The sequence below is a fragment of the Neolamprologus brichardi genome, chromosome 10 (assembly GCF_056152115.1).
Source record: "Neolamprologus brichardi isolate AB-2024 chromosome 10, ASM5615211v1, whole genome shotgun sequence".
NCBI lineage: Eukaryota > Metazoa > Chordata > Actinopteri > Cichliformes > Cichlidae > Neolamprologus > Neolamprologus brichardi.
In genome coordinates this window covers 17,759,379-17,776,719 of record NC_142113.1, presented here as the reverse complement: position 1 = coordinate 17,776,719, position 17,341 = coordinate 17,759,379, and the positions used below count along the sequence as shown (strand labels likewise).

The 17,341-nt window shown below is 40.7% G+C and overlaps 2 protein-coding genes across 2 annotated transcripts; one reads left to right on the top strand and one right to left on the bottom strand.

Annotated features, from left to right (window-relative positions):
- Positions 1–762: 762 nt before the first annotated feature.
- On the top strand, positions 763–7,281 carry mis18a (MIS18 kinetochore protein A). The gene is made up of 5 exons (XM_006800087.3): positions 763–1,079; positions 1,628–1,694; positions 2,851–2,973; positions 3,669–3,771; positions 6,582–7,281. The coding sequence occupies exons 1-5, from the start codon at positions 839–841 to the stop codon at positions 6,660–6,662; spliced, it is 615 nt and encodes a 204-aa protein (XP_006800150.2). The 5' UTR covers positions 763–838; the 3' UTR covers positions 6,663–7,281.
- A 4,891-nt stretch (positions 7,282–12,172) lies between these two features.
- On the bottom strand, positions 12,173–14,898 carry LOC148100892 (homeodomain-interacting protein kinase 2-like). The gene is made up of 2 exons (XM_087846839.1): positions 13,888–14,898; positions 12,173–12,697 (listed from the first exon to the last, which is right to left on the bottom strand). The coding sequence occupies exons 1-2, from the start codon at positions 14,896–14,898 to the stop codon at positions 12,581–12,583; spliced, it is 1,128 nt and encodes a 375-aa protein (XP_087702965.1). The 3' UTR covers positions 12,173–12,580.
- Positions 14,899–17,341: the final 2,443 nt, after the last annotated feature.

Below are 17,341 nucleotides of genomic sequence, written 5' to 3'. Positions count from 1 at the left end.
CCTCCTATGTCCAAATCATATTAGCTGTGCTTCTCTAACTTTGTCTCCAAAATGTTCAACCTGAACTATCCCTCTGAAGACTTTAGTATCTTCAGTTTAGCCACCTCTGGTCTTTTTGGGAGTGCCACTGCCTCCAAACCAAATATCATGGCACATCTCACTAGAATCTTCCAAAGCTTCTCTTTCATGCTCGCTGCTATCCTTCTGTCTTCTGTCTTTACATTCATATCCACCATGCTTGCACTGTGTTCTTCACATCTTATGTGTATTGTTTATTGCTTTGGATGACTGACCCTAGGTATTTATTCTCATTTACCTTCACCATCTCTACTCATCTCTGTGTGCGTTGAGACAACGGGTTTTGTGGTTTGGTGCTGTATAAATAAAACAGAATTTAATTACTCTTTGGAGTTTCACAACTTCTAGTAACGTTTTACCTGACCTGCTGTTTTTATTGTTGGTGTCAGATTAATTATAACACAGTGAATGATGAATGTTGGTTAGAGGGGGCCCCTGTGATTTGTTTTTATTTATTTATTTTTATTTATTTATTTGCCCAGAGACCCAACAGAATCGCCACTGATATACACTTTGTTCTCACCGGGCTGAGTGCCACAAACTAATAAATAAATACGTTAACGGACACCAACAAACAACAACAAGCTAAGAAATATTCAAATTTAAAATTATTATTTAAAAAAATGCATCCGAGCGGAAGGACGAAAGCGGAAGTGCGTGCAGGTTAACGTTTCGTATTGTCGGATACCTCTCGGATGCTTACTTCACCGTCAACAACCCGCCGAAGTTCAAAATAGCTTGTTTGAAAAAGCGAGTAGAAATGGCGACGAGGAAACAGTTGGAAAAATCATATACTAAAAGTGTAAATAACTCCACGTTTGACGCGTCCAGCATAGACTCCACCACGGTCGGGGAAAAGCTTTTCCGCCCCACCGAGGAGGAGGAGGAGAACGGCGATGACGGACCTGTGGTCTTCATCTGCGCGAAATGCAAGCTGCCTGTCGGCGATTCATTGTCCTGGGATGGAAGTGAAGATGGTCTAAACCAAATCAGACTGAAGCGTAAGTTTGGGATTGTTTGCCCCTTTTAGCCCAGAGCCGGCCCAAGTTGTTATGGGGCCTTAAGAAGCAGAATTTGATTTGTATTCTCAACGCCTACCACCCACCCCAGCACCAGCAATATTAACTATATGTTATTAATGTTTGATTGTTTGTGCATTGTACCCATTGTACAAAGTTAACTATTTAAACTGCTTCTGAAATTTGCAAAAGGGCAAAACAATCATAAATAATTGAACATAAATGTAAATATTATATTCTTATGTGAACTTCAAATGTAAAAAATGAAAAACATTAATAGATTAAATGAGTATATCAGTAAAAACACCCTCTACTTAAAGTCGGTGTTAATATATTTGTAACTTTGTGCCTCAACTAATGAAAGTGCCCTTCTGACATGCATTTTACCTTTCATATTTATTACTTTAAAAGGAAATACGTGTTAAAATGTATGAAAAGACTGATGGGCCGGTGTGTTTACATGCAGTTTTAGAGGATGTGAATTTACAGATTTTTGAGCTGTGTTCAGCTGACCTATTTTTTATCCTTAGGGGTTACTGACAATGTCATGATTGGAAAGGAGAACCGACTGTACGAAGCAAGTAAAAAGTCTCTCTGGTAAGATGATGCCCAGCAGTAAGATATGTATTCCAGTCTTTTACTACCACCTAGTTTTACTACTACTTAATACTAGTGTAGCACAAAACTTACAATGTTCACAAGTGGATGAAAGCACCAGAACTTGCACATAGGAGTCTTTTATGATTTCTTATTTGATCAAGCCCTTTAGCCATTTGAAAACTCAAGGTGGTCTCTAATTTCAGTGAGGAATTGGATTTCCCTTTTTTGATTGATGCTAGTGTCAAATTCTACACATCCAACCATGTGGGAGATGACTTTAGAAGTCTGAAATTACTCATAAAAACTTCCTGAGAGGATTGTGGAATCAGGTTGAACAGATAATGCTTTTTGTTTCAGTCACATCACCTGGATGGACCTCTCACACTCCTCACTCAGTTCTGTGGCCCTTGAAAAGCTTGATGCATAAGTAGCAGGTGATCATCGTCTTGCACTGCTGAGGTGTTCTTGAAGCAAAGGTTGCTTTGATGGTGGCTTTCAGCTGGTCTGTGTTATGGGGTGTTTGTCATCTTCCTGTTGACAACACCCCACCGATTCTTTCTCTGATTCAAGTCAGGGGAGTTAGCTGACCCATCGAGCACAGCAATAACATCAGGTGATCAGCAAATGGAAGAATGTGCTGTAGATGCTTCAGTTGTTTCTAGCCAAAGAAAGGCTTGATATTTGGAGTACAACAGTTGCCGGTCCTTCGCAGAGGATGTCTGTGTGTGGTGACAGCAACCTCGGAGCACTGTGAAGATCTCCCAAGTTCTTGATTCAACCTTTCTTGACAATCAAGTCTGCAATGATCCCTCCTGCTAGTTCACTTTTTCCTACCACACTTTTCCTCTTCATGCAAACTTTCCATTAATATTCAGTACTCTGTGAGCAGCCTTTTCAGCTATGAAAAGTGTTGATAGTTGTCAGATAACTGCAGTGGAATCTGAGATAGATCTACCTCTGAAGCGTTGCAGTTTTAGTACAGTTAGAGCACTAATACCACATGTGCATGCCACATTCCACAGTGTCCATGGGGCAGGAGCAGGGTAAGCCATTCTTTTGGCATTTTTTATATATATGTATGTGTGTCCTTGTTGGAGTAAATCTGTTTCTCTGTTTGAATGTTGTGTTTTTTCCTCCTTTCATTTCTCTACAGTTTGGTTGTGGATCTCATCTGTCGGGGCTGCCATTCTGTGCTTGGCATGGTGTACACATCCACCCCTAAGAACCTGGACCACAAGAGGTTTACCTTCTGTTTCAGTGTCGCTGACATCGACAGGTGCGTTTTTGGGACAGACTTTAGTTTAAACAACAACAAAACATGGTTCATGAATTTACTACTTTTCTGATGACTCCAGCAGGTTAATGCATCACATTGCAAAGCTCAAATCATCTCAATCAAGTTGGTTTGTTGAACCTGACAATGAGCTCAGTGCACTATAGAGAAGCTATAACAGAGAAAATTTGGGATGTGGAGGAACGGAAAATTAACATTATTGATGTGCCAACAATTCTGCAGCAACTGTGTGATGCCATCATGTAAATATGGACCAAAATCTCTGAGGAGTGTTTTCAGCACCTTTTTGAATCGACAGCAAATCCCGTGGCTCTTTTTGAACCTTGAAGGCAAAAAGGTCGTCTAACCCAGTGTACCCAGCAGTGTACCCCCACTTGAAACATGGATCTTTAGTATATACTCACGATGAAATAGAAAAGGAAGAAGTAAAATCTCCCGTGCAACTTTTCACAAAGATTTAAAGAGTAAAATCTTTTGGTGGTTTGTTAAAGTAGATTAATAACTGAGAAACAAAGCTTTGACATTTTACATATCAAATTTTTATTAATATTTTAGTTATTTTGCAATAAGCTGTACTGTCTCTGGTCATGATATTGTATTTAATACCATTAATCGTAAAGTGTTCGTGGTGTGAATCCTCCTTTTACAACTTCATTGACAATGGAAATCTTTTTCAGCTACGTGCTCGGCTCTGGAGGCCAGATGTTGGCAGCAGAGGGCCCCAAAGAGCAGCCAGTAACACTGGAGTACAGAGGCATTGTTGAACAACAGCTGACAGAGGTAAATTACTACTGCTGCTTCTCTTTGTCTGCTTTCCCTGATGATGTCTTGCTTTGGGAAAAACAAAATGTTTCACGTAATGAGCAGATTTTCTGCTCTAAAGCTCACTGTAAACTGAATATATCTCCAAACACAGGTTGACATTAGTCCTTAAAATTGTATTGTTGCTTTGCAAAAGGTATTAATGTTAAAAAATCAAAATCTGGTCAGAAGATCTAAACTCTATGCAAGGTTTTAGCAGAAATAGTTTTTCTTTATTGACCTGTCTCTGTCATAGTACTTTCTCATTAGCAACAAGCAGCGCTTTCGTTGATGGCCAATGCATAGGTTGTACTAACGGTGACATCAGCTTACTTCTGGGAAACCCTTTGTGCTGTAACGGGCAAGCAGACACTAATATCAGACATTACCTCATCTATCTGTCTCGTCTTCTGCAAGCACTATACCATTTTCTCTGAAATAATAGCAGTGTTAATATGTTTAGGGTTCAGTGTTGACATCCAAATCTCCTGTTTGTAGTTATCCAATATCTCAATTTAAATTTCCTTACCCTAATTTAGTGTCATCTTATGATTCTCATTATCACTGCTCAGGAATTCTAGTCAGATTTTTCACGGGAATAGTGGAGTGACTCCCAAAGTTGAAGTCTAAATCACCCTTTGTTTAAAATATCCCACAAAACCACTAATTGGCCAGTAGGCGGCGATAGCGCACAGGAGCGCCTGCCAGCCTTTCCACACTCTCTTGCACCGGGGACAATAGATGTGATACAGACCATGCTGAGGAATCTTCGCTGGAGAAAAACATGTTTTGGTCATGGAGTGTTTTTGTCTCAATAGCTTGGTGTGTGTGCGCGGTGCTCTGCTTTCACTTTGCACCAACCTGTGAGTTTTCATCACAGACCATGTGAACCATTGCATTTTGAGATGTTATCTGTGCAGCAGTATATTAGGAACAGGTTATGCTGCTTATGGGACAAGAAAAACAAAGCACGAGCAGCATATGTGTTTTTAAATATCTAGAAAGACTTGTAGGTGTGTCTAAAGTTTGTTAAATTTTTTTGTCCGTGACCTGAGTATTTTCTACGTATAATTGCCTTCCCTCTTCCTTTTCCATTTTTGCGATCCACCAAAAGATATACGTGAAAAAAAAAAACCAGTTCATCTGATTAAATTAAACCAGTGTCACTGCTGTGAGAATATTACTACACTGTGTGTGACGCAGACAAAGGGATACCCCAGGAAAGTGCATAATGAAGTGAAGATATTTATCTCATACTGGCTTTGGTTAATATTTAGGTTGGATTTACTTCTTAAATCCATCTTGCTTTGAGTGTTTAGTGCTTGTCTATATAGATTACAGATTAATCAGACTATAACTACACAACAGTTTTAATTTCTGCTTTATAGCCAGGTTGTCTTGTTAGCTATATGTGCATTGTAACAAGATTATAAAGGTTTTTTGATCAGATCAGATATTAACATCACCGCTTTCTATTATTACTTGTTTGCAGACAAAACCCTACATCAAGATGATACACTTCAAAAACCCAGTTTCAACTTTAAGGCTTCAATTTTAAGCGATATCTTGCTGGGTGTTTTTTTTTTTTAAAATCCAAGGCTCATGTAGGTGTAAAGTTAAACGTTTTATTGCTCAGTAAAATGTTTTGATAGTAACAGGTCTGAACTTTCATCAGTTGTTAATGTTTTTGAGTTTGAAAAGTGTCATTTTAGTCTGTTAACTGAATTTTGGTTTATGTTTATGACATTTATTGCTAACCAAGTTAAAGTACTGGTCAAGTTTTACTGTTTTCTGGCATTTTATATCAGGATTGCCTGATTTGGGGAAATAAATGACAGAACGGTAACTCAGATTTTCTAGATACATGTGCCGTTATCGACTCTGCTTATAGAGCCTAACCTTTATCGAGTCCTAAATAGTTTTCTGCGTCAAGCATCCCATAGCTTTCCACATCAACAAACAAAGAAACAGAAAGCGTGGGAAAAAAAAGCTGGCATGTAACTCATGTGTGCAAAAGCTCCATGCTTAACGAGTTTGACATCGTCTTCCTCTCAGTTAGAAAAACAGAAAAACACGTCTCTGTGTTTGCAGCACGGAGTGAATAATATGGCGTCTGTTTCTGTTTTACCAGTTCTCGTACACTGACTATGAGATTAAAAAAAAAAAAAAATTGTTGCGTGCGCCCATTTTGTTAAATGAAAGGAAGGTGTGATAGGAGGATAGTTTTTATTCTCGTTGCAAAATGTAAAACAACAAACAAAAATCGTGCAGCAGTTTTGGTAAACACAGGTGGCATTCGTGCTCTCTCTCCGAACCCTTTTGCTCATGGTCTTTGTTCTCAGCTATCTGATGATGCTCGTGGCTCCTGATGCCATGCTTAATGTATTCTGTCTGTCTGCCTCCCTGTCCCTCCGTCTGTCTGTCTGTGACTTGCAGACACTTGTTTGGGTTTTTAATCTTCTACCCTCAGTGACCTGTCTCCCCCACCCCTCCCACTCTCTCACTGCCCCTCGCACCCGTCTGCCCCTGACCACTTCCTCTCTGGGTTACCTCATTCTTCTTCACTGTCTCCCTGTACCAATTATCTTTACTCCTCCTCCCCACTTTCTTCCTCACTGCTGCTTCCCGCTGCTCCCTTCATTTCCCACCTGTCCCGTTTCCCCCTTTGTTTCTTCCCCGCTCTGAATCCCTCCCTCCTCTCTCTATCCTCTACCTGCCCAAAACGCAACACAATTTCTAAACCATCCTTTTCTCTCTTTCCATGAACCCCCCTCCCCAATCTTTTCTAGATGAAAATGCTGGTCATGTCCATGGCACACAGGCTAGAGGAGATCGAGATTGGCCTTCAGGAGGGATGCGATGACGCCTGACAGCGATGTTTAATATCCACACCCCTCAGCTGTACCTTTACATTAACGCTTTTATCTGTGACATATTCCTCGAGTTAGATGAGTCGTCCTGACCGCACCACCTAAAAACACACACACACACACAAAGCTTCCACTCTGCTTTGTCCTGATTACCAGTGGTGAAACAAAGCCTCCCTGCACTTGTAATCAATCACGTTGCCAGCTCTCGCGGCTCATGGCACAGTCTTCCCTGCAGGTCGTAGTGCAGAATGAATGCGCGCTACGAGCAGAATGTTTATTTGTTCGGGATCTCATCAAACAGGCTGCTCACTCAGCACAATGCTGTATTGATCTGGCCACTCGACTCAAGGCCACACACACTTTTTCTTTGTTCTCTCCCTCAAGTGTGGAGCCTTGAAATCAGGCTCGGATACATGCTTTTAATCGTCCAGTCGTCGCAGGAGCTGAAGAGTATTTGCATTATTCTGTTCCAATGATGACTGAATTTTCCAGAATGGGTGGAAATTACCATCTGTTTCTCTGTGCGTTTACTCATTGTTGGTTTGTTCGTTTTGTTCTCAAAGTTACATGTTTTTCTCATCTGCGTAATAAAGCATTGAAGTTTCAAACATGTTCCGGCATTGTCAGTTTCACATTGCAGTTTAAACCAAGCGAGACAACTTTAAACTGTCAGGATAATCTTTTTAAATGTTTCTTTTGCACTTAAATTGTTTGGGGATCAGTGGCTTATCCTGCTTTGTCTTTAATTAGACGTATTTCTTGGATTTAAGAGTTAAACAACCAGTTTAAGACCTTCAAAACTGGGAAGGTTGCTTAAGTCGGGGTCAGTGGGTTGATTAAATGTTAGAGCATTAAAAAGTGTTTGTTTGTTAGCTGACCTCTAATGTGCCTAGCAACACTTTCTACCAAAAAGCAGCTCCACGCCGTACCGCTTGCCCTCCCTCACCCACGAGGTTTCATCAGCCTCACACAACAACAACAGTGAGAAACGGCCAACCAGCACGCTGTATCCAAGGGCAGGTTGCGATGGCAACTGAGAGCACGTGCTACGCTGACTGCCTGTTGCCATCTCGTCATCGTGTTCACCGCCAGAGGAACAGCCAGCCAGCTCGCTGGCCAGCATGCCTGTCAACAGACGTTAGCTCCCCCCCCCCCCCCAACTCGTGTTCAACCACACGCCACACACAAGGGAAGAGTCGTGAATGAGCTCACCCCTCCAGCCCCCCAACCTTAATCTCTGTGTGATGTTTTTCTCTCTCTCTCTCGTAACTCCACCCTTGGTTCTCTTTCTCCCTCCCCCTCCCTCTAATTCTCCCCACCCTCGACTGTTGTTGTTGGTAGTTGGGGAGGGGTGGGGGCGAAGTCAAAACAACAACAAACAAACCGCATGGTTTTTGTTGTTTCGGGTAGCGGTGGTCGCAGCAGAGGTGTTGTCTTTATCCAGCTCTCGCTTAAGGATGAGTTGCCTGTTCGCATCCTGCGGATGGATGATGCAAGCCAGACGACCAGTCCAGATGTGCGCTGTTGCACCCTGTTACACAGGGTGGGTAGCAGGCTCGTTTTGGAATACATTTCCCAGTTTGCTTTGTTTTTCCCCATAGAATGAAATGAAGCTTAAAGGCTGTTACCTCTGTTTAAAGTCTGCATCTCAGGGAACGGCTCAGTGGATCGCCTCTGAACTCATCTGGCCGTTTTTATATATAGACTTGGTGTTGGTGGATGTGTTACACTACTGAGTGCAATTATTGCACCGATTTCACCCCGTTCACCTCTTACGTCTGAACCAATCGTTACCACCCAAACCAGCACCAACATAGAAACACACGTCTGTCAGTACCTCTCATTCTACAAGCACTCGGGGACAAAGGATGAATAATGCAGAGGTAGCGTCTGAGTGAAAGTCGCCTCCCCTCTCTCCCCTGTTTTCACCTTCCCTAAGCAATAAGGAAGCAATGTTGCCATGGAGGCAATGAAGCCTCGGCACGGCAGCAGCCAATTGAAGCCTTTTCTGTGTGAAACAGAGGACCAATGGCTGCTCAGACTGATGCTGTTATTGCCACGGACTCTGCGAGCTGATTGGCTGTGCTCTGCTCTTTGATTGAATTTCTGATCTTGTTTTTGGAGAGGAAAAAATATCTCAGGGAGTGCCACCTGTGCCAACTTTGAAAATATGTTTGGTTTTTTTTCGATGGATAGAAAAGGATTATCTTGTGAGAAGGCAAATGTTTCTGTTTTATTGGTTTTGAGAGCATTAAATGATGCTTCTTGTAATTTGGTTCTGATAATACTTGAGGGATGAGGGTGAAAGTGGCAATGAGATGGTTGCGTGTCAGATGTTTTGTGAAGGAAAACATTGAAAACATTATTTCTGTACTATTTTTTTTCAACCTGCGCAATAGATGACTTTATTTAATCCTCGTTTTCTGCCTTTTCCTATCATGGTATTTGGTTTTCCTCCGACAAAGGGACCACACCCCACCAGTTGCTCACAGCTGGTTTTGGACCATTTCCTGGTTTAACCCTTCATTTTACACAAAACTGTGCATGTTCGCTGTGCCTCCTAACACTGAGTGCTTTAAAAATGTTGTTTAATAAATAATAATAATGATGATGTAATAAACAGATAATTATTAAAAAATAAATAAATATCCCACTGGACTTTTGCCGTGGCTGATTGCCCCTACTTTTCCAGCGTGGTTGACTGACCAACAGTATGCTTGAACAGAATCTTTTTTTTTTTTTACATTTAAGTCATGGAGACAGTCTGGTGCCATCTTTGTCTTTGTTTCCCACAGATTTGTTGGAAGGTCGGTTAATAAACGTCTTCATCCGGGAGGTTCCCAAATGTAGGATGATCTTAGGTCTTTGTTCAACTTCACCCAGTTTAGATGAACTAATAAAACGTCTCTGCCCTCTCAAGGTTGATGGCCTTCCTCTGTGTCTGTGATGGAACTATATAACCGACCAGTCGGTGACTCGTCTGACGGAATAACCCCAATCCCCTCTGAGTGCTCAAACAAAGCCTCCTACTTCATTAGAAACATCTGCTTGTTTATTTCCCCCTAAGTCTTTGTGTACAACCTTGGCTGCCAGGTAGTCTGGCTGCCTCTCACTCTCTCCTCCTCTTCCTCCTCCTCTGCTGGTGTGAGCGCTGCTGAGGGAGGCTGTACTGGTCTGTGTGGCTGGACCTGGATGTTCAGGTTGTCTGTGTGCAAACATCCCTGGTGTGTGTAGCAGGTTAATCGTCTGTTTTTCTCAGACACAAAGCCTCGTCCCTTCGCCAGTGACACCCTGGTGAGAGTGTGTGCGTGTGTCTATCTGTATATGTGACGAGCAGGGGGCTGAAAAAGGGATTAGTGTCATCAGGACCTAAGCCTCAACAGACTGACAAAACTAAATTCCTGCTGGACAGTAAGTGGTCAGTTTGGCCACACATTAAGAGGATGCCAGCCATCTGACTAATAAGAATTATTATTTTTTTCTTTTTTCCAAAAAGAATTATTAATCATGCACAATTTTGAATATTGACAGCAAAGTCACAATTGTTCAACTTCTGTTCTAAATCTGGCAGGATAAGGTTTTATTAAATTTAATTTCTGTATCTGCTGTGTAACCAGACAACAAGAAGAAGTGTTACAATGTCTTTATATTTATAAATGTAATGATATGTAACAAGCTGCAATGTTAGCATTCCTCTAAAGCAGGGGTGTCAAATACACAGTGGGCCAAAATTCAAAACTGGAACAAAGTCGCGGGCTAACATTAATATTTATTGAAAAAAAAATCTTCCTCCAGATATAAGAATGAATCTTTTCTTATGGACTCAAATAAGTTTTGCTGGAAACTGAATATGGAACAAGCAAAGCTTAATACTAAACAATATATATATTAGCTGTATAATACCAGTAGGCCAGCTCTAATAGTAAGAGCGGGCCAGAGTTTGACACCTATGACTTATGGCAAAGTTACAGTCTCAATGTTATTCTTTATTTTTTTTTCAGTGTCTTCTTGAGGGACAGTATGTGTATATGTGTACGTGATATTAAATGAATGTTTAAGTGCAGGTTATTGTGCAGACTCAGCACAGAGCATCAAAGAGTTGATTTGTAGTGTGTCACATCAGTGTGGTGGCAGCTGTCCAGGCAGCCATTTTTGGAATTCCATAAGATACTATGATTCATATCAGTATGTCACACATAAACACATTGTATTGAATGACACAAAAACAGAATCTTATGAGAATTATAAGATTCTGCTAACATTCTGTCCACATTTGATAACCTGCTTAATGATGTGAAATCATCATCAATGTGTGTGGGCAAAACAGAAGCAACTTTTGATTTCTAACTACAAATCCATTCTCTCTTGTTTCTTTTTGTCTTTATCCCACTCTAAAAGTTGGATGTAACAGTGAGACCAAATTCACAACCCAATAGAAACAGATCCAGGTACATTTACTGCAATATTCAAACTGAATACAAGCTGCTGGCCATTGACATGTAGTATCCTTTTGACTTGAAGTCACCTGGAACTGTAGCTGTGCTGTAAACAAATAATGAAGCACAGTTTGACCAGAATAAGAACTAGAATCTTTAACACACTAAGATAATAAAATACACAAGCTATTTGGCTGGTAACTGGCAATAAGCCAGAGGACTAATGGCCCAGAAGGCCCAAATGAAACTAGTAATGTCCAGACATCTAGCCTATATTACTTAATATTCATTAACCTATTATAAAAGCACTTTTGCTCTGTTTCAGGTAAAGTGTAAATCTGCACCTCTGATTTGTGTGATTACATTTTCTTTTTGTCTTTTTCTGCTGCAGCAGCCAAAGTCTGATTTATTAATGACAAACCAGTGGTAGAAGCATCATAACATCAAGAAAACTGGACAGTTAAAGGATTTTTCTTTTTACATAAAAAAGAAAAAAAATGTTTGATGATCTGAAATGTTTAAGTGTGACAAACATACAAATAAATAGGAAAACACTTTTTCACACCATTGTCATATAAAAGACTTACTTCCTTCATTCTGTTCATTGACCCCATTGTGGACCACTAAAATTTTGTATACTATGTAGTATATACCTTATTTACTTTATTTATTAAATTTTGGGTTTGTTTTGTTTTTTGCACTACATTAGACAACATCAAAATAGCGTCGTCAAAAATGACAATAGCGTTGGCATTTTTGTTATTTGTGTTTTGTAATCTTTATAAAAACCTAGAAACAACCACCTCTTAATCTTTGGTATATGGCAAGGCGCTGTGGACATCCAAGTTTGTGATTGTGTAGATTTTTCAAATCAATACCATGGTTGCATCTACTGAAAATCTCTGTGAAGCTTAAATCTCAGTGACCTTGACTTCAAGGTCAGAGGTCAACTTTTCTGAAAATCGGAGGAGTTTCACATTTATAACACAGGTATGTCTACTAGGAGGCTGAAGGGTAGCACTATATATTTATAAACAATCAAAAACAACAATTTATTTCCAATTTGTTTGGAATTTATTTCTGTAAACATGGTGTTTTAGGTCGGATTAAAGGACTGATGTGATGGTAAGGTGTCCGCTGCTCTGCTTTGAATATTGGTAGGCTTTTTTTTTTTTTTTTTAATTTCACAAGAATTGCTAGTTCCCCTAGAGTTTTGGCCACCCCAGCAATCAGAAGATTCCCTATGAGCAAGCATTTAGTGACAGTGGGAAGGAAAAACTCCCTTTAAAATGGAAGAAACCTTCGACAGAACCAGGCTCAGGAAGGGACAGTCATCTGCCGCGACTGGTTGGGGTGGGGGGAGTGAAAATTAAAAAAAAAAAAAAAAAAAAAGCCAAAGTGATAATTATTGGAGCAGCTTAATTAATATTTCCAGTGTAATTTGCTGTTAATATCCCTTTCCAACCCCAGTTTGTGTTTTTATCACTTTTGTCCAGGGTGGAAGATGCCATGCTGGAGATTGACTCTGTATGGTTTTTCAATGTTGATACTTGGGAACCTGTTGGAGAGGCTAGGGTTGAAAAAGGGATGCCGTAGAACCTGAGAGGGTGTTATCCGCTGGTGTGCATCCAAGGCCAACATCTCTTTAATTAGGCTGACAAATAAGCGTTGGCTTCTGGTCCTCGTCTAAACATCATTATTTGTTCGAGGTCATCCAGACGTTTAAGTTTTATGTATCTTGTCTCAAAAGATTCATATCCTGTCTCGTATTTAAATTGTTGGGCGGTCTTAAATGTCCAGCGCTGTTGGTTGTAGCTGTAGTTGTCTTTTGTGAAATAGTCTTCAGTGTACACGCCAGGATCGAGAACATGATCTGGTGGCTGACCCTGAGTCTCTATGATGAATTTCAAAACATCATAATATTTTTTTCCAGGGTAGAGTGGCACCCCTGTACCAAGCTCAACAGCCACCAGCCCCAGAGACCACATGTCACATGCTTCGTTATAAGGAAGGCCAAGCATAACCTCAGGTGCACTATAACCAACCGTCCCCACACGGTCACCAGGCATCACTGCAGACGCAGGACATGCGAGACCAAAGTCTATAAGTCTGACTTTGACTGGAGACTCATAGCGATTTACAACCATGATGTTTCCAGGTTTGAGGTCAGCGTGCACTATTCCCAAAGAACCCAGGTGGGACAGAGCATTTGTGAGTTGACCTAAAATTGGCCTGACTTCGCTTATGGGGAGACGCCGGTTATTCGGGTCCCGTATGTAGTCCCACAGGCATTGATCAAGGAGTTCAAATTTCAGGCAAACCCGCTCTCTGTCAAGGAAAAAGCCATTCCATTGAACAATGTTGGCGGCATCTGGATCCAACCTTCGCAGCTGCTCCAGGATGAAAATTTCATTTTCTGCCTGTTGCAGAATATCAGGGCGGCTCTTGTTCACCTTAATAGCCACAGCTTGGTTGGTTTTGGTATCACGGCATTTGGCTACAATACCAAAGCCCCCTTCTCCGAGGAAAGCCTCTACCTTGTAGTGGTTTCCCAAAATGCTCCCTTCAACTATTTCAAGCTCATCTGAGCTGAAGGATGGGCTGGCTGACGTGTGGACGAATACTTGCTGAGAAAATTCAACCGAATTTTGAAAACTGCAGTTGATTTTCTCTGATCTCTTGCATTTCAAGTTTGAAGGGTGCTGAAAGACCACAGGGTTTTGTGGTCTTTCAGCACTCATGTCAATGCAAGGGGAACTCTTAGGGTTGAAAAAGGGATGCCGGAGAACCTCCGACGGTGTTATGCGCTGGTTTGCATCCAAGGCCAACATCTGTTTAATTAAGCTTACAAACAAACGTTGGCCATTTTCAGGTCCTCTTCTAAACATCATTACTTGTTCGAGGTCATTGAGACGCGTCAGTTTTATGTATCTTGTCTCCAGGGACTCATATCCTGTCTCGTACTGAAATTGTTGGTCAGTCTTAAATGTCCAGCGCTGTTGGTTGTCGTTGTCTTCAATGAAATAGTCTTCAGTGTACACGCCAGAGTCTAGAACATGATCTGGTGGCTGACCCTGAGTCTCTATGATGAATTTCAAAACATCATAGTCTTCATTTCCAGGGTAGAGTGGCACCCCTGTACCAAGCTCCACAGCTACCAGCCCCAGAGACCACATGTCACTTGCTTCGTTATAAGGAAGGCCAAGCATAACCTCAGGTGCACTATAACCAACCGTCCCCACACGGTCACAAGGCATCACTGCAGACGCAGGACATGCGAGACCAAAGTCTATAAGTTTGACTTTGATGGGAGACTCATGGCGGTTTACAACCATGATGTTTCCAGGTTTGAGGTCAGCGTGCACTATTCCCACAGAACCCAGGTGGGACAGAGCATTAGTGAGCTGACCTAAAATTGGCCTGACTTCGCTTATGGGGAGACCCTGGTTTTTCCGGTCCCCTATATAGTCCCACAGGCATTGATCAAGGAGTTCGAACTTTAAGCAAACCCGCTCTCCGTCGTGGAAAAAGCCGTTCCATTTAACAATGTTGGTGGCATCTGGATCCAACCTTCTCAGCTGCTCCAGGATGAAAATTTCCAGTTTTGCCTGTTGCAGAATATCAGGGCGGCTCTTGTTCACCTTAATAGCCACAACTTGGTTGGTCATGGTATCATGACATTTGGCTACAATACCAAAGCCCCCTTCTCCAAGGAAAGCCTCTACCTTGTAGTGGTTTCCCAAAATGCTCCCTTTAACTATTCCAAGCTCATTTGAGTGGAAGGATGGGTTAGCTGACATGGTGAAATGCGTCGGCTTGGTCAGTGAATTGCGAAATTCTCTCAAAACTCTCCAAAAGGGTTCACTTACTGTCAGGTCAAGGTCCGTTGAGCAGCAAAGTTTAACAGAGCAAAGCTCCTATTTAAGGGTTTTTTCTCTCAGCAAGATGATGACATCACAAGGGATCAAAGGCATTCTACTTTGGATCAAAGGCATTCTACTTTGGATCAATGGCATTCTATTTTTTCAGTTGAAACACTGAAAAAAAATAGTGTTTCAACAGGGCAGGCTGGCGCCCTGTGGGAGGCAGAGGTGATAGGGTAAGGATGCAGAGGATAAGAAAAGATCTTATCTGTCAGCTCATCAGCGAGCAGCCGCAGAATCACAGGTGCAGCTTGGCAGGGGATGGAGAGTGAAGACAAAATCAACAATGACTTATGGCAGGGGTGTCAAACTCAAATAAACAGTGGGCCAAAATTCAAAACTGGAACAAAGTCGCGGGCTAACATTAATATTTATTGAAAAAAAAATCTTCCTCCAGATATAAGAAGGAATCTTTTCTTATGGACTCAAATAAATTTTGCTGGAAAACTGAATATGGAACCAGCAAAGCGTAATACTAAACAATATATATATTAGCTGTATAATACCAGTAGGCCAGCTCTAATAGTAATTTGGTATGGCTTTGCGGGCCAAATGTAATTAGGCTGCGGGCCAAATTTGGCCCACGGGCCAGAGTTTGACACCTATGCTCTAAAGTAATAAAAATATCCACTTATCACAAGCTTGTTATTGCTACTTGATCCTTTTATATGCAGATTGATTTTAATAATAATCCGTTTTTCCAATAATGCTTCCTGAGACTACATAGATTAATAGCGCTATAGTCAGATTCTTACAAAAAGCAGTCTGACGCTTTAACTCACCGAATGCTTTTATTGAAACTCTGCTATTCTTTGCATAAATTGTTCAACCTTGAAAATGTGAGAGGTTAAAATCATTTTCCTCAAAGTTACATAGGGACTCACAGTCTGGTCCTTCAATATTTGGATGATACTGGGTTTTGTTTTGTTTTTTGCCTCTGTTCACCACAATAATGGACATGTTGCAATAAAAGTTTAGGAATTACAGCCATTTTCGCAGACTGAACAGTAATTTGAGAAACAACTCTGGTCGGTCTGAAAATGATGGACACCAAATGCTGAGTTTCTTGCCATACGTTATCTTCAGTTGCTGTTTGTTTCTGGGTCTTCCCGCCCTGAGTTTTGTCTTCAGTAGATAAAGAAAGGTCTAATCGGGTCACATCACTGGCTTATCTCAGTCAGCTTAGAAACAGTTGATATGGTGTGGAAAATACAAAAAAACCAAAACAAGAAGCACTCCAAGAGGACAGGGTTTACTTTTAAGGGAATAGTATTGTAATTTAAATACATTTATTTTGTTTTCTGCCTTCTTGTTAAACATTAAGTTTGCAGTGCAGTAAAAACAAGTGGAAAGTTGTTTTTACTGCACTGCAGATTTTGTTATTTGTCCTCTTACAATTGATTTTAATATACTTATAATAATAATTTTGAACATATTTATTTATTGGTTTTAATTGATCTAGAATTCTTTTTGTCTTGACAAGATTTCGTTATAAGATTTTGAAAGAAAGAAAGGCAGATGTGAAATGTTAAAGTGAGGTCAGAGGTCAAATGTGACATGATATTTGGAGGGAAACTATAAATATTTGATATTTAGAATCTTCATATACCAGTATAAAAGTTGCCAATACAAATAAAGGCAGTAGAAATTTTAAGTTCAATTTTAAAGATAAGACATTGTATGAAAGTTTGAGTCTAGTTTTATCTTGATGAAGAGATCAGAGGTAGCAAGTTCAGTATTTCGTTCATTGGTATCAGATGTGGGGTTGAAATGTTCCCATAACTTATTTGAGCTGTGTGCATTCTTTCAAAAAGGTCTTATGGAGTGATGAATTCAAATGTAAGATTTTAGGGTTAAATTTTCATCAACATGTAGTTCACTAGTGAGGTACAACAGTGAGTTTCTACAGCTACCTGTGAAACAGTGTGGAGGCTCTGTCATGGTTTAGGGCAGCATTTCAGTATTGAAGAATAAAGATCATCATTTTGAATTTTAAGCTTGTTAAAATTTTACAAACTCTGTTTTCACCTTACATGCTGCATTTCCATGTGTGTTCACACATTTCAATAAGTCACAGCTCCTTTTTCCTATTTTCCTTACAAAATATAAAGAAGAAAGTGTTGTGTAAAGACGTTTGCACAGTATGTTATGTCAGTGCGCCCCAGGGCAGGTGTGGCTACAATGTAGCTTGCCATCACCTGTGTGTGAATGGGTGTAAATGTAGTGTAAAGCGCTTTGGGGTTCTTAGGAACTAAGTAAAACGCTATACAAATACAGGCCGTTTACCATTTACCATTTAAAATGGGTGTCACAATTCAGA

Bases quoted from the DNA above. Each gene is read 5' to 3' on its own strand.
- mis18a (XM_006800087.3), top strand. From the start codon at position 839: ATGGCGACGAGGAAACAGTTGGAAAAATCATATACTAAAAGTGTAAAT. The intron at 1,695-2,850 runs GTAAGATGATGC...ATTTCTCTACAG, and splicing joins GCAAGTAAAAAGTCTCTCTG to TTTGGTTGTGGATCTCATCT. The intron at 3,772-6,581 runs GTAAATTACTAC...AATCTTTTCTAG, and splicing joins TTGAACAACAGCTGACAGAG to ATGAAAATGCTGGTCATGTC.
- LOC148100892 (XM_087846839.1), bottom strand. From the start codon at position 14,898: ATGTCAGCTAACCCATCCTTCCACTCAAATGAGCTTGGAATAGTTAAA. The intron at 12,698-13,887 runs GTTCTCCGGCAT...ACACCCTCTCAG, and splicing joins AGCGCATAACACCGTCGGAG to GTTCTACGGCATCCCTTTTT.